Here is a 21,498-nt window from a genome sequence, read left to right as displayed (position 1 = left end):
CAAAACAAAACAAAAACAGCTCTGTGTGCATTTCTTGTAAAGTCACCACTCTCTCTACAGTGAAGTCAAATGTTTCCAGAGTGAGGACTTCCAGCACTTTCAGTGAATCCAAAAAAAAACCAGAACTTCTGAACTAATTAATAATCCTTACTTCATACTTGTACTCTCCCTCCACTGAAATTCATTTCTCTCTCTCTTGTGTTCACATCGTATTTTACAGCTTTTATAAGATGTATTTTTTAACATCAAATCTAATCTACTTGTATTATATAGTTAATCGTGGACTTTCATTCCTCTAGGTTTCATACTCCCTGAGGCATTGCCTTATCATTAATCAACATTTGTTAGGTTGAATGAATTGAATTTGAATTCCTAAGCACTTTGCAGGTACTAGATACTGCAAACCTGGAAAAGTGGGCTCCATTCCAAACATACAAATGACAGTAAGGGGTCCCTATGCTAACAAAGTGAGAAGTGGGTTTAACAGCAGTGGGGACCCAATGTATCCTTGGTGAGAAACCATGGGATCCATTTCCACCATTATTTTCATGTTTTATAAGCTGTCCCCAGAACACTGGTCCCATCAGCAGCCATCAAAACCACTTGTACGTGGGCTCCCTGAACCAGTCAGTACTGTCAGACAAGGAAAACATCTGAATCACCTTGTGCAGAACGAATATGATACCATCATGCTGGTCTTAAAATAGGCAAAGGAAAATTCTGTAGCTTCCTAAATTGTGCCCTGTTAAAAGACCAATATTTTTTCACTTTTCTTCCATTTTTGGCAATCTTTACTTCCATCATTAACAGCTTTGATCTTTCAATTTTCGTTAGTTTTATTCTGAAAAGGCCGATAATGACAATATTTTTTCAGTATGTTTTAACCCTCATGGTTGGCTGATCTTATTTACTCAGAAATGATTTTTAGGGGTGCCTGGGTGGTTCAGTCAGTTAAGTATCTGCCTTCGGCTCAGGTCATGATCCCAGGGCCCTGGGATGGAGCCCCAAGTTGGGCTCTCAGCTCAGCAGGGAACCAACCAGCTTCTTCCTCTCCCTCTCCCTCTGCTGTTCCCCCTGCTTTGTGCTCTCTGGCTCTCTCTCTGTATGTAAAATAAATAAATAAAATCTTTAAAAAATGAATTTTAGTCGTTTCTATACATGTACATTTATCACTTAGAGTCTTAACTTTAGAGATTTTAGTTATACCTCTTTGCAAAGGAGGAGCTATGCAATGAGAATAACTCCATGGAATGAGAAGCTTATGCTTCATATTCTTAACAAAATGTCTGTTATAGACTCAGAGAAAAACATGTGGCTGAAATGTAGTGTTTAAAGAGAAAATACAATAAAGTTGTATGTAAAGACAGTAGTTAAGAATCTGCTTAATTAAATGGATATGGCTGCCTTATACTAAAACACGCTTCATATTTACAGTGGTATTTAATATTGCCCCTTTCCCTACTGCTTTTGTTTCTTTTAGGAGCAATTTAGGACTATTGGTAAAAATGGAGTTAAAATTTAACTGTTAAACAGACTTGCATTTCAGCAGCTCAAGGAACATAACTGATGAGCTCAATTTTATTATATTTTCAATAGCAGCCAAAAGGCACAATTAGAAAAAAACTCAGGTCTGACTTTTCCTTTCTTCTAGGAATAGACAAATTTTCTTTCCTCTGACCCACAATACGATGTGTGATGTATTATTTTTAAATCAGAACTCTAATGATACTCAAACAAGAATCAAATTTTTTCATAAGTACATAGCAATCAAAAAGAGCATACTTCAACCCCATCACCTCAGACCCAATAACAAGTAAAGGGAAAGAAGCACAGAATCTAAAAATTAAACTGGGTGCTAGACTTGAAATCTTACAAGCATCCTCTAGTTTCAGTCTAGCTCTCTTAATATAGCTGAGATTTTTGTTTAGTTGATTTTTTTATTTATGTATTTTTTAATGAGAAGAAAAAAAAAAAAGATTCTCTACCAGAAGCCATAAAAATCTCTCAGATGGTAAAACAGATAGCCCTAAAAGTTTTTGCCTAAATTCATACACATACCTAAAATAAAACTGGCCCATTCATCTCACTACAGTCCTTTGAAAGAGAAGTCATTTGAAAATACAGCATAGTAGTGTGATGCTGCACTGCCTCTAATTAAGTACAGACTAGGAGAAAAATATTCTTAGTTCAATCCATGGAAGGGGGGAGGTGGACATTTCTCTCTTTGCAATTCAGGATTATTTTAAAGATAGACCATTTCTTTTCCAATATCTTCCTCAAACAGAGCTGTTAGGAATTGTCTCCCAATCATCCATCCCCAAAGAGCACGAAGCTACCCAGTATTCACCCCATATGCTCTGCTTTGAAGTGTGAAGCTGGGACGTCCCACTAGACTCTTCCGCCACCATCAAAGCCATCTCATTACGCCCAGCACTGAGAGTTAAAGCGCGGGGCCTAACCGCTCCAACACAAACACTGCATTAACAAAGCAACCACAATATTCCTCCCCCACATGGCTAGAACTTGAAGAAATTTTTACCATATGTACACATGCACGAGATACGAAAATTTATTATGCTAGAACATCATTGAGAAGTACATTAAACATGCTGACTAGAACTGGATGTTATTCTAAGAAAAAAAATAAAATGCAGCTGATCTTTATGATGAAAGAAAAGAAACATCAGGCTGAAAAAACGAGATCAAGTGTAATTCCTAAATTGCATTTTTACTGACACATTCTGTTGCCTGTTTTTTCTTGAAGTAGCAGAAAATAATTTGGGGGAGGTGGACAAAACTCTACAGTACATCTCTGGATGCTACCGTTTACTCTGTCACGTTTCATTTCTAAAGGACAAATAAGCTTACTAATAATGATTCACTGATTAAAGCATCTATGATTCAAAATGAATAGGACTTGCTAAGAAATAGTAATTCCACCTGTCTCTGAGTTGTCACTGGTATGGCGGTAAAAAATAAAGTACAAAGAAAAAACTTGCTCCATCCTATGGAAATAAGGATGAAGAAATGAGGGTAAACACTTGGTTGATTTTCATGTAAAAATTAATCTGTCAAAATATTTTAAATGTTTATACCTAATGACTCCATTCCATTAGAGAAATTCTTGCATTTGTACACGAGAAAGACTATCCAAGAATGTTCACTGCGGCATGATTCATAGTAGGGACAATGAGAAGTAATCTGAATGTCTACAAATAGAGGAACAGGTAAAATGTGATATATCCATACCATGATACTATACAGCAATTAAAAGGAATAAACTAAAAAAAGAAATTAAAAGGAACAAACTAGAACTATATGTAATACCATGGATAGATTTCTAAAATATCTTGCTGAATGAAAAAGTTCTATTTTGAAAGCATTTATGTTATAAACACACACAAGCAATACTATATTGAGTTTATGAGTATGTACATATTTGTAAACAAAAACATGAAGAAATTCTGAATTCAGAGTGTCCAAAAGCTCCTCACACCATAACCTGGCAGGGAAGGGTTCAGGGAACCAGGAATGGGGATGATGGTCAGAGGTGAACTTTAACCTTACATGGAACACTTGAAATTTTGAAAAAGAGAATTAATAAAAGTCCTAGGCAAGATCCAATAAATAAAAAGTTGTGAAGCCTTTCATTCTGCTTCTGTCTTGATGGAAAAACATGAGTAAGTTTTTCAAGATTTCTAGGTCTGTTTTTCAGCTATAGAGAAAAAATTCACCCATCCTCTATCTTTATTATAAACATAAGAGTTACATGTCTCTAAACTCTTCATATATCATATACTTTCATGGAGAAATAGGTATCCATAAAAATATATAGTACATTGGTTGGGGGTACATGTTATATATATTTTCACATCCAAGAATTTTGTTATTTCCTTGTATATGACATATACTTTCATAGGGATGTATATACAAAAGCTTGTTATTCTCGTGTAGGGCATATGCTGAGATAATTACCACGTTGTGCAGACATATCATTCATTTAAAGAATTATACTTTCCTGAGCAATCTAGCATATGTTATTTATGCTGTATTCAGTAATATGAATATTTTAATCTGTCCTATGGTGTTCTCTGATTATTTCAGGTACAGATTCCATTACCCCATCTTTCTTAGGGGAAGGTACTCTATTACACTTCTCTGGTAGTCACAATAGCATTAACTATGGTAAATGGAAAGATAATAGGCACTCCGATACTATCTGGATGTTCACAAATACCTCTTCATGTAACTTCATAGTATTTGTTTAAAATAGGCACTGAATATTATTTTGCAAAGAAAAACCAATAGGAAGAAGCTATCTGCTATAGAACTTAGAATTTTAGAGATGAAAGCACTTTAGAGATCTCCTGCCCAAGAGGTTTTCAAACATCTTGCCCTGCAATCCTTTTTCTCAAAAGAGGCCTTATTTGGAATCCTGCTAACACAAAAGGGAACTGAGGGATCCTTTCCCTTTATGGTGGAAGGGAATAGCCTGGGCCCCCACCACTCAACACCCTCCTCCACACAGCCACAGAGAATCGCTACAAGCAGTGACAGCTACTTATTGGTGGGAGGCAGTGTACCAGGACCTTTACATCCAGGCATTATTTCTCAAAATCATCCTGGCAGGATGATAGTATTCTCCACTGAATAGAACAAAAACAAAAAGAGACTATAAAAGAGACAAAAACATTTTCCTAACATCAGCTGGCAAATAAATAGCAGATCTGAAATTTGAACTCAGGTTTATTCAGCTCCAAAATCCTTATTTTGACCTCTTAAAACTTGGCTTTCCTGTCTAGATACCCAATAGTCCTTTAGTTCATGCTGATCAAAAATACATGGGCACCTATACATACATATGTAGTACATAGGTGGGATAGAATTGGGCCTGTCACTTCCTAAAGATTCTTCCTCTTAGTAAGGACCTCTTACTGCCTTCTAGGAGGCTATTGAGAAGCTGGGGCTGCCCCAAAGAAGGGTTCAGATGGGACATAGCAAAGCCTTGGGAATGGCTCTGCCAGAAGAAATCTTTCTGTTGGCCAATATATCATCATTGTGTAATGCCTTCAATACAAAGCCCACTACTCACAGCTGCAAAGAGTTAATTTGGCTCTTTCACCCAACCAACGCTCCCCAACTGGTGAAAGAAAAAGAAAAGAAAAAAAAGAAAAAGAAAAGAAAAGAAAAGGAAGGAAAAGGAAAGGAAAAAGGAAAAAGGAAAAAGGAAAAAGGAAAAAGGAAAAAGGAAAAAGGAAAGGAAAGGAAAGGAAAAGAAAAGAAAAGAAAAGAAAAGAAAAGAAAAGAAAAAGAGAAAGAAAGAAAGAAAGAAAGAAAGAAAGAAAGAAAGAAAGAAAGAAAAGGAAAAAAAGGAAGAAAGGAAAGAAAATAAGGAAAGGAAAGGAAAGGAGAAAAGAAAAGAAAAGAAAAGAAAGAAAAGAAAAGAAAAAAGAAAAGAAAAGAAGAGAGAAAGAAAAGAAAAGAAAAGAAAAGAAAAGAAAAGAAAAGAAAAGAAAAGAAAGAAAAGAAAAGAAAAAAGAAAAGAAAAGAAAAAAACGTCTACATGAGTGAGTTTGGTTTCCTTGTGCATGTTCTGCTCCCACACATCTTCCTGGTCACTGACCACCAACCATACTCAATAATCTCTCAGTCATCACAAGCCTAGCCCTAACTCTTACCGTGTGCTCCTTTAACAGGTCAAGTCCTCCCAGTGTCCTTCCCATAGTCCCTCTGCTCTTTGCCATCTCTCAAGGGAGACCCTACGTCCACTTCTTTAAATCTCCTTTGGGGGGGGAAATGTTTTTTGCTCACTACTGATATTTCTAGATGGAGAGCGTTCTGCCGGTCTTGCTGGCTGTTGTGAGTTAAACTGTGCCCCATCTCAAATTCATATGTTGAAGCCATAACCCTCAGAACCCTAGAATATGACTTTATTTGGGAAGAGGGTCACTGCAGATAAAATTAGTTAAGATGAGGTCATATGCAGGAGTAGTCTGGGACCCTAATCCAGTATGACTGGTGTCCTCATAAAAGAGAAATTTCAGAGGCGCTACAGTGGCTCAGTCAGTTAAGTGTCTGATTCTTGGTTTCAGCTCTGGTAATGATCTCAGGGTGGTGAGTTTGAGCTCGTGTCAGGCTCTGCCCTCAGTGGAGAGTCTGCTGGAGGGTCGGTCTCTCTCTCTCTCTCTCTCTCTCTCTCTCTCCCTCCCTCCCCGCTGCCCCTCCCCCTGTTTTCTCTCTCAAATAAATAAAATCTTTTAAAAAAGGGAAATAAATTTGGACATAGACAATATATAAAGAAAATGACATGTAAACGTGAAGAGGGCCATCTGAAAACCAAAAAGGAACAGATCCTACCTTCATGGCCCTCAAAGGAACCAACCCTGCTGATACTTATATCACAGACTTCTGGCCTCCAGAGCTATGACATAACAAATTTCTGTCATTTGGGGAGCCTGGGCAGCTCAGTTGGTTAAGCACCTGCCTTTGGCTCAGGTCATGATCCCAGGGTCCTGGGATTAAATCCGACATCCAGGCTCCCTGCCCAGTGGGGAGTCTGCTTCTCCCTCTCCCTCTGCTCCTTCCCTCTATTTGTGCTTGCTTTCTCTCTGTCTCAAATAAATAAATATTTTTAAAAAAAATTTTAAATACATTTCTATTGTTTAAACCACCCAGTGTATGGCACTTTGTTACTGCAGCCCTAGGAAATAAACACTGGCCTCTCTTCCTCCTAAATTTCATTCCCTGATGGGGAGTTTGGAAGAGAAGTTGGTTTGCATAGGCAAACTCTTCCTCCTTCTTCCTTCTTAGGAGCTAGCTGTGAGAAGGAAACATGTATTCTGGTCCACTCCTCCTTGCTAAAAGCCTTCTTGTGCTGTCCAGGGCTGCTTGTAATGGGCTGGATGAGTCTATCTAATTCTCTGGTTGAGTAAGCTCAGCTGTCAATGTTAGTTTCATCAGTATTAAGTTAGTATTTCCTCTTCTCATCTTTTCTTTACTGAAAAATTGGTTCAAAACTTGGGAAAGGAAAGAGCATACTATTTATAACAAACATCCTCCTTTCAAACCCCCCACCCCAGTCCTCATCTTCTTCTGGGCAGGGAGTGAGGTGGCCTCCTCCCTTGTTTTTTCTATTGCAATGGTATAAACTTTATGCACTGCTTCTCCGAGGCCTCTCCTTTAAGTTGTCAAAAATCCAAAAATGAACTTCATTTTTTTTTTCATTTTTTCTTGAGAGGAAGGAGAGGCATGGCAGAGGGAAAGGGAGAGAGAGAATTAAGCAGGCTCCATGTCCAGTATGGAGTCTGACACAGGGCTCCATCCATCTCACAACCCTGAGATCATAACTTGAGCCAAAATCAAGAGTTGGAGGCTTTACCAACTGAGCCACCCTAGCATCCCAGACTGCTACTTTCTCACTCCCACTATAAAAATTCTATACCCCTCAAGGTAGCAGGTAACTCAGATTGTCCAGGAAATAGTCACGCATAGGCTATGGGGGAAAGAAGCACACAGGAATTAATATCTCAAGATATTATCTTACTATATGTTTTTGGTTAACTAAAACTGGGGAATGAGTTAATGCATGAATTTTAATATCAAACATTAAATGATAATTGATCTAATTAATAACAATGTTATAACCATGTTATATTACATCATTACATTATGTCATTACATCATTACATGCTCTGGGTCTCCTGAAGAAGTACACCTTCACTTGACCAATGGAGAGCAGGGAGATGGGCTGGTGGATACACAAGGGTGTGGACAGACTTGGACTGATGTAGTTCATTTTACAGGCCCAATGTCACTAGCATCACTATGTCATTTCTTCAGAATTTTCTAATCCTAGTGACTTTGACATTAGAAGTCACTGCAAATGTTAGGAAGCAGGGATAAAAAGGAAAAGGAAATCAGGAAAAGAACTGCCAAGATCAGGAGGCACCTAGGTGGCTCAGTCAGTTAAACATCTGACCTTTGATTTCAGCTCAGGTCATGATCTCAGGGTCATGAGATCAAGCCCTGAGTCGGGCTCCATGCTCAGTGCGGAGTCCTCTTATCCCTCTCCCCCTGTTCTTCCCCCCACTTGCACACACTTTCTCTCTCAAATAAATAAAATCTTTTTTTAAAGATTTTTTAAATTTATTTACGAGAGAGAGAGACAGACAGACAAAGACACAGGCAGAGGGAGAAGTAGGTTCCATACAGGGAGCCCGATGTGGGACTCAATCCCGGAACTCCAGGATCACGCCCTGAGCCGAAGGCAGGCACTAAACCATTGAGCCACCCAGGGATCCCCGATAAATAAAATCTTAAAAAAAAAAAAAAAAAAGAATTGCTAAGATCTGGGGACAAGGTCTCAAAAAGTTAGCTTTGGTATCAGTCACCTGCTATAAATCCCTTATTAGGTTCACAGTCTCTAAAACACCACCAGTGATCACATAAAATCAATCACTGGGTACTATAAATAACTACTCAAAATTGGAAAACCTAGAGCCCTTAAACTTTGAGAGCCCCCCGGGGATACCTTTACTAGTAAAGGGTGAATGTTAATGTCTCCCACCATGATCCATGGCTTCATCATGCAGCCAGGCAGCAAAGATTTCATGCATTCCACTCACTCATCCGAAGATTTTTATAGTAATTTTGTTTTCAATATTTGCAATAAATCCTATTCAATATATATCAAGAGTGAAACAGGGAAAGAGGGAGAGTCAATACAAGGATGTGTTATCAAGCTAGTCATCATTGTGAGCAACTGAGGCTTGGTCTTGCTAGAATGGGCCTCAGAATTGTCCATCTCAAGAACAAAAGGTGAGAGTATGCATCTACTAGCTCAGGTCCTTCAACTGGTCATGGCTTGCTCCACAGGGTGTTAACTTGCTTGGACTTCACGTTACCACAGAGTCAAACTGAAAGAAAAGAGTGCAGCTTTTTCAAATAAGGTTGGGCTCCTCCTTAATTGCTGTGGAAAAACAGGTTAGTTTATCCCAGTTCTCTCATTTGGCCTTATCCTTCCTCATTAGTACCTCCATTTATATTGGTAGATACAATCCTGTTGCATTTATTAAACCCATAGCAATATGCATTTATGAATAATCTGGTAACTGTCCTTTGTAATTTTTTTTAAGATTTTTTATTTATTTATTCATGACAGAGAGAGAGAGAAGCAAAGACACAGGCAGAGGGAGAAGCAGGCTCCATGCAGGGAGCCCGACGTGGGACTCGATCCGGGGTCTCCAGGATCACACCCCAGGCTGAAGGTGGCACTAAACTGCTGAGCCACTGGGGCTGCCCTCTCCTTTGTAATCAAAATGTACTAAATCAATTAAGTACTTTCCTAATTCATAATCCCTTGTTTTTTCAGTTTTCTTAAAATACAGTGCCAGTATACTTAAAATTCTCAAACTAAATGCTATGTCCTAAAACTATGTTAACATATGCTTGTAAAATCAACCACTGTTTTTATACTATGGCAATGAGGGCATTGCTGATGATGGAGAGAATTATATCAGAATCCAGCATCTAAATTGACTAATCTCAACCAAATCCAGGGCTGTTTTATAAGGCAATCTCCATAGCAACTAGAGAATCAGGGTAGAAAATTCTTGAAGGGAAAGTTGTGCCTGATTTGCCAGATCAGCCCATGTTTTGACAATCTGTAATAAGGTAATCAAAGGGTCTCAAGACTATCACACAAGTGTTGACATCGTGTGAATCTGTCATGGCACATGTCCTCCAAGTCATAAAGATACTCAAAAAAACATCTAACAAGGCTGATATTTCTAATCAAATTCATTAATGTTTTATATAATTTAAGGTAAATCAAAAAACTAAAAATCAATCATGTATGAGCTATTTCTTTATTCATATAACTTACTTAAGCTAGCACCTCATCTTTTCAATCTTCTAAATAATGTCAATTTATATGGCACTGTACAAACATTATTTCATCTGATTAATGACATAAAACAAAAAGCAAGTTTCCATATCATTTATAAAATTCATAGCTATAGTCCAGACTTTTAAAGCTGAATGCTATGAGCCTACATGTTAGGTAAGCCCACTCTCACTAGAAAATTATTGGGAGAACTTGCCTGAGCCCCTTCTTCCCTGACCCCTCCCCCACATTTTCACTCAATCCTTTTCATGAAGATTTATGTGTGAATGGAAAACAGGGTCATGTTTCAGAAACACTGGCTCCCACATGTAAAAACACTGAGTAAGGAAAAAGGGGAAAACATACAGGAAGCTGTATGATCCACAGCTTATTAAAAAAATGTATAAAAGCCCAGAAATTGAGACTAAATATCTTTAATATTGAGTTGGACATAAGACAAAAAATATGTTTCTGTAAACTTACCACTGATTCCAAATCAGGTGACTTAAGTGTTCTTGAATGATCCAAATTAATTAAAAATCATTGAGAAGAATTACAGAAGTAAGGACTTCCAAGTGAAGATGAGAGTATGAATTCTTATGTTTACTTTCACTTCCTCCTAAAACCCCAGGAAAAAGATGGGAAAGGGATACTTTCTAAAAGCGAGGACTCACTCAAACAAATGGAAGAGGAGGCAATAGCATTGGAACCTGGAAAACAGATATAAGAGTGTGGAACCTGGAAAACAGATATAAGAGTGGTAGATGATTTAGTAGGCCCATGGCAGCAAAAGGACAGCAGTGAAGGAACCTGACTTATGCCACAGATACTTGATAATGATCAGAAACGGCAGACCCACTTCAGAATGGAAGATAAAAGCAAAGCTCAAAACAGGGAGGCTCATGGGAATTCTGTTTAAGTAGCTGTTAGATACTAACCCCACCTCCACATTGATAGGCAAGTGCCCTGCCTCCACCCTGGCAGAAAACAAGAAGCATCTGGCACCAGGGCATGTCAGCTAGGGAATACTGGGCAGAGCTGAGGGCAGAGATGAGTAATAAAAAGAGGGGAGCTAAGAGACTATTACAAACTAAATTCTAAGACTCTACTAGCCCTCTTCCTTAATTCATTTCCTAAAACGTAGCTGTGTCTACCCTCAAGACTGGAAGATCCTTCTCTGGGGAACTTGAACAGCCCAAGAAGAAAGACCAAAAATTACTGATCTAGGGGGTAATCAAAGAAATGATCCAGTCAGATGAGTCTACAGCTGACAAACTCCACCTATATACTGAAAATATCCACTCCAGTATTTTAGTGTCTACTCTTAGGGTAAGCACCAACCAACAATCATCAGACATCCGGGAAAGCCTTTTAAACAAACAAGTAACCTGGGGGTGACAGTGAGGGCAGGGGTTGAAAAACAGACAGAATACAGGAAGAAGAAAACATAAAAAAATTACTCACTGATATTGCATTCATGAGACATGGCCAGGACGTTATTGCAAATAATAAAATAAAAAAACATTCAGAGAGTATACAAAAGCATCTGGAAATTAATATAAAAGAAATGAAAGACTTACTGAAGGCTGTAATATAGAGGAAATTTTCCAGAAAGTATTATAAAAATATAAAGTGATGGGGGAAAGAGGAAAAAAATGTAGAGAATCAGTACAAGAGTTCCAATATCCAAATAATGGGGCTTCCAGAAAGAACAGAGAAAATGGAAGAAATCATCAGTGGAACAATTCAAGAGTTGTCTGTCACTGAGGAACAAGAGTTTCAAGGATTCAAAGGGCCTAACACATATCTGGCATAATAAATGAGAATAGACCCATACAAAGGTGCATCACAGAAATTTCAGAACACTAGAAACAAAGTAAAGATCTTGCAAGCTTCCAGAGAGAAATGACAGATCACATACAAAGATTAGGAATCATAATGGCTTTAAAGGTCACAACAGTAACATAAAAATAAAAGTTCAATAATACAATGTCTGCAAAATAAAGGCTTATGATTTCTAACCTAGAATTTTATACCTAGCCAAACTAACAAGTATGATGATAGAATAATAGCATTTTCAGACATCCAAGGTCTCCATATACTCGCCCCCCCCCCCTTTTTAGAAGTAAATAGAAGATATGTTCCCCTAAAACAAGGACATAACCTAAGGGGGACAAAAAAGAGAAGATATGAAATTTAGTAACCAGTGTATTCAACATGGAGAGAGATAAAGGGAACACCCAGGATGATGGTTAAGGGAGATTCCATGATTACAGTTATCCTCAACAAATTGAGGGCAACTGGTCTAGATTGGAACAGGTCAGAAAGGTCTAGAAGACAGTTCCTTAAGGAGATTAAACAGATAGAACATTCCATGTATTGAATGTTCTATCAATCTAAATGTGTGGAGAGATGTCATTATTAACAGAGAGGTTGGGGTTAAACCATTGATTGTATATAAAAAACTAGGTCAATAAACAATCAAAAATATAATGATCAATTCCAGCCAAAAGAAAAAGTTGTGCAGAAAGGGTAAAACGAAAACAACATTCTGAATACTTCATTGTGAATAATGTTTAACATACCTATAATAATGTAGCCATTAAATATTTATCCAAATTTTGACATAATTGTATGGGGAAGAAGGAAGATTAGGAAGAGTTTGTGAGTGTGTGTATGTTGGGGGTGGGGGTGAGTGGTAAAAGGAAGAGAAATCCTCACCTTCTGCAGGGAGAAGTCAACAGACAATGCCTAAAACTGAAAAACCAAGAAAGCACCAATATGAGTTGGCATTTAGATATCTGGAGTTGAATCCTATATGATAAGGCCAAAGGGCTGAAAGCACTTGGCTTTGGGAAGAAGCGAATTAAGTGATAGGGAAAGAGGAGTTATGTAGGTTCTTAGAGTTTTGGGAACAAACCCTGTGATATAGTCAGCTTTCAGCCACATGTGTGTATCACTTGGATTATAACAAAGAGGAAAAAGGAGGAAAGGAAGGAGGACAGAAGAGAGAGAGAAGAGAGGGAAGGACACAGGGAGGAAGGGGAAAAGGGAGGAAAGAAAAATTCTAGAGACATAATACAGATAAAAATGAAAGAGAGCCTAACAGGTCACATGTGTTTTTTATTGAAAATGAAAACTGAAGTCCAAAATATTTTTTGAAAAGTGTAAGCTTTAAATAAATAGAGACTAGATCTCTGTGTCCCCTAGCTCTCCATTTTATATCTAATTGCCAAGTGGCAGCATGTAAAAAAGTATTCACTTTCTTTCCCCCCAAATCCCCTTTCTTACATCATTTGTAAGTGATGACACTTACATACCACTGCTTTGTTTCCACCCCCAACATCCTATGGTTTCTGTCCATTCTCTCCACTGTATTACCTAAGGCACCACCACCTTTCCAAACTGGTTTGCCTGCTTCCAGTCCATCCTCTAATATGTAGGCAGAGTAAGCTTCTAAAATTCAAAGCTGATCATACCACTCTCTTGCTTAAAACTCTTCTGTGGTTCCCAGCGCCTTTGGTATAAGGTTTAAACTCCTCAACTTGCAATATAGGACTTCATGCTCTGACCTCTAATTACCTCTGAAGCTTCATTTTTTTTAACATGCCCAGGAATGCCTCTCTCATTCCAACCCATCTTTAAGTTCCAGCCAGCTACACTGACATCCTTTGCAAGTCCTCAAACTCACAGTGCTCTCACATCTGAGCCTCTGTATTGCTGTGACCATTATCCTAAAAGTTCTTAAACTAAAATTAGATGCACAATTACATGTGTTTGTGCATATGTGTATATACACAAATGAACATGCATAAAACTTGCAAATAATTTTTACATTATTTATAAGGCCTCTGAACATCAATTTTGAACCCCACTTTCAGAAACCATTCCTTAAGTTAAAAGCAAGCTTACAGTTGCTATAAAAAAGTTCTGAAATATATTATTCAGGACATTTGCATATAAAGCATACATGAATTACACATATCAACATTAATTATTTTTCATGTCACTAGAATGTTCTCCATTGCCCTTCCTCCCAAAGAAAGTTAGTTAACGTATTATCCTAAAGTTGGTTTCCGTGAGAAGGGATTACCCTAAGTGAAAAACATCCCTTCACTGTTCTGAGAACAGTAAAGTCCTAGAATTTGAATACTTCTACCTCATAAGAATGCCTGAGCATGCTGTTACAACAACCAAAAAAAAAAAAATTTTTTAAAAATTGGATGATATTAGATGAACAGCTGTGTAGAAAGGGGAATGTAAAAATAAAAACTGCATGTTGCAGCATCAAAATAGTAACCATATACAGTATATGACTGTTTTTAATCAGATGAAGATTGAAGCTATTACATTTCAAATCAAATGTTATAAATTAGTTTAAGAATGCAGCTGAGCTCTCATTTAATTAGAAATGTCCATGTTTAAATCATGAGGTACAGTAGCTGCCAATGAAGCAAAAGGGCAAGGGAAGGGAGAAATACTGTGTCCAGACCCTCCGATTGTCAACTGTCTCCTACGCAGGATGAACATCTGGGGGTGGACTAGTCCTGATGTAATGAAGAACTTCATGTACTAGCTAATTTGAGACTTAATGTAATTGAACATAATTGTTTTGAAGACAATTAAAATCATTATTCTGGTCTGGACAATTCTGAACTCTTCATTTTTGTGTGAAATGTATCCCCCCGCCCCCCCCCCCCCCCCCCCCCCCCCCCCGCCGCTGAATCTTAACCCTTCCTTGGATAAAAGGTGCAGCAAATTCTGGGCTAAGACTGCCCTGGTAAATAAATCTTTAGGTTGTCAGGTCACATTAAAACACACAGGCAGTGAGGTGCTCCTCTGGAAACAAGTCTCCTTCCCTGTTGCTACTACTTGATGTAACTCCATCAGAGTCCAAATCTACATCCCAATTGTTAGACAATTCAGCATTAAATAAAAATGAGGCAACATCATACAGGGACTTGAGGTCATACAGAGAAGAATGCAATTATCCTAAGGCAGACTTTCCCCCAAAGGTTATGAGGCTCTGCATCTCGTAATTAACCACGGTGCAGCTAGACAGTCCAGGCAAAAGGTCTTTCTTTTCTCCCAATTTGCCTAATTCAAAAACACCTCAAGTGACATAGCTCAAATTTTCCAAATTAAACTTACCCCTGGGGCTTAAATCAAGCATGTGACAGTTCCGTTCTAAAGCAAATCTTAAAGAGAGTTGTGCATAGGAAAGAAAAAAAAATCAGAGGAAACAGGGGTAGGAGTTAACATTTAAGTGGTTTTTCAACCTCATCATTACCCCTGCTCAAGAAAATAGGACACAGATGGGCAAAACACACCATTGTTCTGCCCTGAAGAGTCTAAGGAACTCATTAGAAACTACTGTTGTTTCTCATGATCTATGGTGAATCTATAAGGGACAAAATGGTTGATTTGCCCCATCCCATGGCATTTAGAGCTCCACAGTGTTGTGCGGTGGAAAGTGGAGAGATAAGGCACAGCGACTAGCTATGCACTGCAACCCATGAGAGCCTATTGCTGATGTTAATTCTTCAAGGTTCTCTTCCCAGGGAGTCGACGAATGATTGTATTATTACAAACTGTCCTGATTTGTGAAAAATGGTTTCCAATAGGAATGACACACTACCCTAAACTTTCTCTTACTTCTGGCCACAGCTCCACACTCGTCCACAGAGAGAGCGTAAGTGGGAAAGAGGTTCACTGCTCCCAGGCAAGAGTGGATCCCCTCTCAAACCTCCATAGTGATAGACTTACAGGCCCCCAAGTTGTAGCCAGAAGACAATTACCTTAACGTGTGAAACTGCAAATAGCAATCATTAAACTTTCAATTGCATCCAAAGAAGCAGCTATAATTTTACTGTCCCACTAGTTGTTTTTCTTTTGCAATCTGTACAAAGGTTGTTTTTATCCAAATAAAGAAAAATAAAAGATCCAACAGTTCCCTTCACCTCACCTCCCAATTGTCATCAAGTTTCACATTTCTGCCAATTCTTTATTCCTCAAAGTGGAGAAATTATCAGTCTTAAACAACTTTGTATTTTTTTCACTTGGTTACTTTAAATTTTTTCAATTTTATCAAATTAATCTGATAAAAGTCCATGTTATTTTCAGAATGCTTTATGAATAATTACATTAAAATATACATTCATTTTTCTGAAGCATAAGTATTTGATTTTTGTTTTTGTTCAGTAATCAAATTTTTTTCTTCTAAGATTTTTATTATTTACTTATTCATGAGAGACACAGAGAGAGAGAGGCAGAGACATATGCAGAGGAGGAAGCAGGCTCGATGCAGGGATCCCGATGCGGGACTACAGGATCACACCCATCATTATACCTAAGTACATATTATAGACACCTATAATACTACTACTTTGAGTTTTCAGTAGTGTAATATGACCATTTTAAAAATAAAGATAAAAAACAAAGAAGCAAATTTTACTTCCTATGATTAACATTCAAGATAATCTGTTCTGTGTTTGCTGGAAGTTATCAGTCCGCTCTTTGCTCTCCAAACAAATATGCCTTTTGAAAGAAGACACTCTGCTAAGTTGAAATCAGGTTTATTTAAAAATATTTTGAACCCTTTACTAAACAATATTAAGATAATATAAGCTTTTCTTTAAACAATTATGATCCTTCCAATTCAAGTTGTCCAATTAAACCCAACAACATCTCTATGAGACATGGAGCTCATTTCATTTCAACCCATGAACTAACCTAAGATTTCAGGGTCCCAATCCAAAGCACAACTGCCTAGCTTATTTCATTCCATGCCAACCTATCAGTGAAATCAAAGCTGATTTCAATACTATTACTTCACAGGTTAAAACTAGAAAAGGTTTCCTTAACCACATAAAATATGAGATCATCATCTTCAGTGAAAGAATATTTAAATCTCAGATCCCAATGTTCATTTTAATAAAGAGGAAATGGGAAGTGTGGGAGATATACATGTTCAGAACAATAATGAAATGAAGTTTGGGGGCACACTCTCTTGAGTATTCAGATTTATACAGGAAATCAATAATTAAAGAACATTCACGTCTACCTAAAGCTTATCTTTCATCAAAAGACATATGTAAACATAGAAGCTGAAATCTTACCTAACTCATTAATAGAAGCTGCTATTGTAATAATTGGTCTTATGCAGTCTTGAAAATGAAAATATATTGAGCATCAATACTTCAGGATATTTCTGCCCTGTAAAGAAAATAACATATACATGAAAGAATTTTTTTCTCTGATGAAATCTTAATAATTTATTTCTTCTGTTATAATTAAATTTAGCTTGATAGAAAAATTCTGGGATTTGACCTCTGAAGTGACATTGACTAATCATAAAATTCATGGGTAGTAATGTCTACTTCTTACAGCATTACTTTATAAACAGATCTGGTTATTATAAAACCAGATGGCTCAGTTCAGATGCTAGCCTTTGGTGTCTACGTCTGATAATCTCTTGGACTTGCTACTGGGCTTGCCAAAGTTCTCCTAATTTAGTCTAAGATGATAGCCTCTTTCTTTCTTCCTTCCTTCCTTTCTTTCTCTCTTTCTTTCTTTCTTCCTTCCTTCCTTTCTTTTCTTTCTTTCTTTCTTTCTTTCTTTCTTTCTTTCTTTCTTTCTTTCTTTCCTTTCTTTCCTTTCTTCCTTCCTTCCTTCCTTTCTTTCTTTCTTTCTTTCTTTCTTTCTTTCTTTCTTTCTTTCTTTCTTTCTTCTCACACACACACACAGAAAGGCAGAGACACAGGCAGAGAGAGAAGCAGGCTCCCTGCAGGGAGCTTGGTGTGGAACTCCATCCTGGGACTCTAGGATCACACCTTGGGCCAAAGGCAGGTGCTCAACTGCTGAGCCACCCAGGCGTTCCGGTAGCCTCATCTTTCAATCGCCAAATCACATCACTCTAAATGCTCTCCTTCTCAATCTCATCCTCTAGGCTTTGTCAATTTTTCCTTCCAAAATGCACAGATCAAACTGCCTGGATCAAAATCTGACATCTTGGAAAAACTAGGATAGGCCAATTAGTGCCTGAAGCACAGGTTTCTGGGATAGATGCACCTGTCCATTAGAAACTGTTCTGTCTCCACCATCTCCTTTTCAGAGGCCACCAACAGCCTTCAGATGTTAACGACTTCCAGCTTTTGGTGGCTTGTGACTCACTTGAATCTGTAACCTGGAGGAGAAAGCTGCCATACACTTGTATGGCAGCCGCACGTTACCCCAAAGTTATTTTTAAAGTTTACAAGCCTGGTTCAGCCTCCTTAAAAGTCCCCCTTAAGCCTACAAAAGCAAATTCAAAGTGAAGGACAAAAGTTTTCAGGCAGTAATTAAACCGTTAGCTATGCTATTATACCTTTGTCGCCCTGTCCCTTGGCAGCCTAACAATTAAACTTTTCAGAAGAGAGGAAAAATAAGTTATACATAGGAACTACAGAGTTTACGGCAGGCCTACACTATTAATTTTAATAACATGAAAAGATAAACATATGTCACTCACTCATAGCCAAGTGACCATCTACAGAGCCCTGCCCTGGTATAAATCTAAAATTTATAACTCACTCGGGTTCCTTTATCTGAGGCATTTTAGGCTATTTAAATATTTTCACATTGCTTAATCAGAAAATGTATGAGTTCTCATTCATATGGATGCTACAGATTTAGTCCACTTATTTAAAAATAAATGCATTTAAAATATTTGTAAAACAACAGGTCATTTTCTTGGCTAGTGCCACCTTCTCTCATTTTTAAAACCATAAAAGATGAAGCAAGAACAAGATTATGCAACCTCTTATTTTACGTATTTTTTCAACATACTCTAGCTCCTGGAAGAAAAGAGATGATTTTATTTTTTTTATTCTAAATTTTCTTCTGAAAAGCTTTTTATTCTCAGTTTCATATGATACAATTGAATCAAATGCTAAAAGAATGAAACACTCTTTCCTGCAATTTCTTAAGCATGCTTATAGGAAAAAATTACTGCTGGCAGAAGGAACCGTCAGTATGAATCTCAGCAGAAGTAAATTGTTTGGTATTTGTAATGGAGTATAATAGCTATAATTCCACTTGAGCTGCTGCCACTAATAAGCTGATAAAAACTGTGAGTTAAGACCCAGGTGTCCATCAGTATACAGCTTCCACAAATGTCTCTGCACATTCATTTAATCACAGAGACAGGTAACCCAATCCCATTAGAGGTACTGTGTCTGACAATGAGAGGCCCAAGCTGGCTCTTCCCACAAAGAGAATGCAAAAGCACAGCTGCACACTGACTCCAGAGGAGTTTTCTTATCAGCAATTATCAGGAATTTTCTTAGACATTTCCAGCTCCTGCAGTTTGTAAGACAGTAACTTAAATGTGTCCATCATTACAAGTGGGTTAAGGGAAAACACTTCTTTCTCATGAAAAGTAGTCACCAAATCAAAAATGACTCAGAAATTAAAATACACTGGAATGCTTCAGGATTATGACCTTAATGCTCACCTGTTGACAAAAAGCTGATTTAATAACAAAGCAATTCTATTTAAATGATTCGAAGTCTGAGGCAGCCTGGGGGGCTCAGTGGTTTAGCGCCGCCTTCAGCCCTGGGCATGATCCTGGAGACCCAGGATCCAGTCCCACCCATGTCAGGCTCCCTGCAGGGAGCCTGCTTCTACCTCTGCCTGTGTCTCTGCCTCTCTCTCTCTCTGTATGTCTCTCACGAATAAATAAATAAAATCTTTTAAAAAAAATGATTTGAAGTCTGAATATACTGCGTTTTGTGTGTGTGTGTGTGTGTGTGTGTGAAAGCAAAACAACTGGTATCTAGAACTGTGTGTCATCACATGAACGTTTTTACAAGGGTAAAATAAAGAGTAGTATCTCTCATTGGAAATACTGGGCTAGGGAGTAAGGAGGCTTGAGTCCCAGTCTTCTGAATTACTGAGTGATCTTACACATATCACTAAATGCAATTGCCTAAGAGTTTTTATATGGGAAAAAAATGGAGTAGAAATAATGTTGTAACGAAGGCATGCGCTTTGCTGGCAAGAGAGCTTTGAAAAGTAGCTGGTATTTGACAAGTCTATTTTTTATTTAGCCTGCTGAATAAAAGGCATAATGTACAATTATGCTCATTCTATTAATGATCAAATAAATGGCCCATGAGGGAAACATTAAACCTTTATGTAAATATATCCTCCTCAGGAGCCTGAAATCCTGAACAATGCTCATCTCAGACACTCACCCTCCAAAGTGAATAAGTGCATTGCTGAGCTTCTGTGGGCTTTCAGAAAGAGCACATGTGCACATAAGAGATCTATCTTGCATCCTGGAGTCCTGTAGAAGCTGTAACAAGCTGCACAAGAACAAGGAGGAAAGTCTAAGAAGAGTGTTCTACAGCACTATCTGCACAATACAAAAATTATTGTATCAAAACACTCCATATTTGCTTCAATTGTCTGTTGTTCCTACCATTATTTTTCAAGAAGAGCTGTTTTTGCTATGTTCTCAACCATGGATTTTCTTCTGGCTTCTGAAATATTTAGTAAACAAGAAGCCACACGGAGCCCCAGTCTAGAAGAAGACATGGTGATTTTTCTAGAAAAGGAGAAAAATCATGGTTCATTTTGGTCTCTATGTCTCATTCATATTTTCATGTTCATCAACCATAAAAAAAAGTAGATATTTTTTAGAAGCCAGGCAGTCATAATATGAACAATTCACCATGTCATTCCTGGAGAACATCTAAAAGATAAAATCCTCAGAGTGAGTCAACCGGGAAGTCAAGTCTTTGTGGTCATGCACATATAAACATACGAACATAGTTACAATACTAGAAAATATAAGGAAAGTTTGTCAGCCTAAATTGTCATGTAAATGCATATATTTATTAAAGTATGTTATTTCCTTTTATATGTTATTTCCTTTTAAACATCATGTTCCTTAGATTATCCCTGTTTTCAAGGTCTATTCTACTTAAATAAAATAAGCATGATCTTCTTGCTAAATGAGATTTACTAGGGAAATGAAGATTCTTATAAAAGCTATTTTTCTGGCAAAAAGAAAAGTTCTCTGTATGGGCCATGTAATAGACAATACATGAACAAATAAAAGGGACTCATCTGGGTGCTGTAAGTGAAAACTATTTAACTAAATTCCTCTCATACTTTAATCTGCAAAATTCCCCTTTCAGTTTAAAATCTTTTCACAGGACTCTCTTCCTTGAACTGAAATCTGACATAATAGTCTGTGTGAATCAGTAGAGCCAAAAAAGTGACTGATGTCCTTTAGTTGAAAGTGGATTAATCACATAAGTTTTGGAGGTTGCTTTGGTTCTTTTTGGTACTCGGGCATTTTTCAACTCGTTATCTCTTCATGTCTCAAATATTATAAACTAAAGAAATTTAAATATCTGAAAATAACGAAAAAAAAATTCCCCTTTTCAAAATCAGGCCATATTTTGGTCTCTTTCGGTCTCTTTTAAATATCCTAACTAAAAATAAATGTGGCCCTCACGAATTCAGGCAACAAATTATTTCATAAGGGTTATTTTGTATCAGGTAACGTTCTCAGGGTGGGGAACACCCCAGTGCATGGTGTACGAGTTTGAGACTCATGTTAAGCT

The 21,498-nt window shown here is 37.6% G+C and overlaps 1 protein-coding gene and 1 long non-coding RNA gene across 2 annotated transcripts in view; both read right to left on the bottom strand.

Annotated features, from left to right (window-relative positions):
* The window catches only part of LOC140625444 (uncharacterized), a 143,894-nt gene extending 140,688 nt beyond the window's left edge, over window positions 1-3,206 (bottom strand). Inside the window, exon 1 of the long non-coding RNA XR_012024785.1 lies at window positions 3,096-3,206. This is a non-coding gene — a long non-coding RNA (uncharacterized lncRNA). The remainder of the gene's footprint in view (window positions 1-3,095) is intronic.
* An 11,664-nt stretch (window positions 3,207-14,870) lies between these two features.
* FTCDNL1 (formiminotransferase cyclodeaminase N-terminal like) overlaps window positions 14,871-21,498 on the bottom strand; it is a 57,298-nt gene continuing 50,670 nt past the window's right edge. Inside the window, 5 exon segments of the mRNA XM_072812655.1 lie at window positions 14,871-14,980; window positions 15,539-15,659; window positions 16,985-17,056; window positions 17,058-17,100; window positions 20,349-20,471. Coding sequence (XP_072668756.1) covers window positions 14,871-14,980; window positions 15,539-15,659; window positions 16,985-17,056; window positions 17,058-17,100; window positions 20,349-20,461 — 459 coding nt within the window. The 5' untranslated portion in view covers window positions 20,462-20,471.

Source organism: Canis lupus, chromosome 36 (assembly GCF_048164855.1).
Source record: "Canis lupus baileyi chromosome 36, mCanLup2.hap1, whole genome shotgun sequence".
Taxonomy (NCBI): Eukaryota; Metazoa; Chordata; class Mammalia; order Carnivora; family Canidae; genus Canis; species Canis lupus.
The sequence above is the reverse complement of the archived record's forward strand: the minus strand, read 5'-3'. Positions and strand labels throughout refer to the sequence as shown.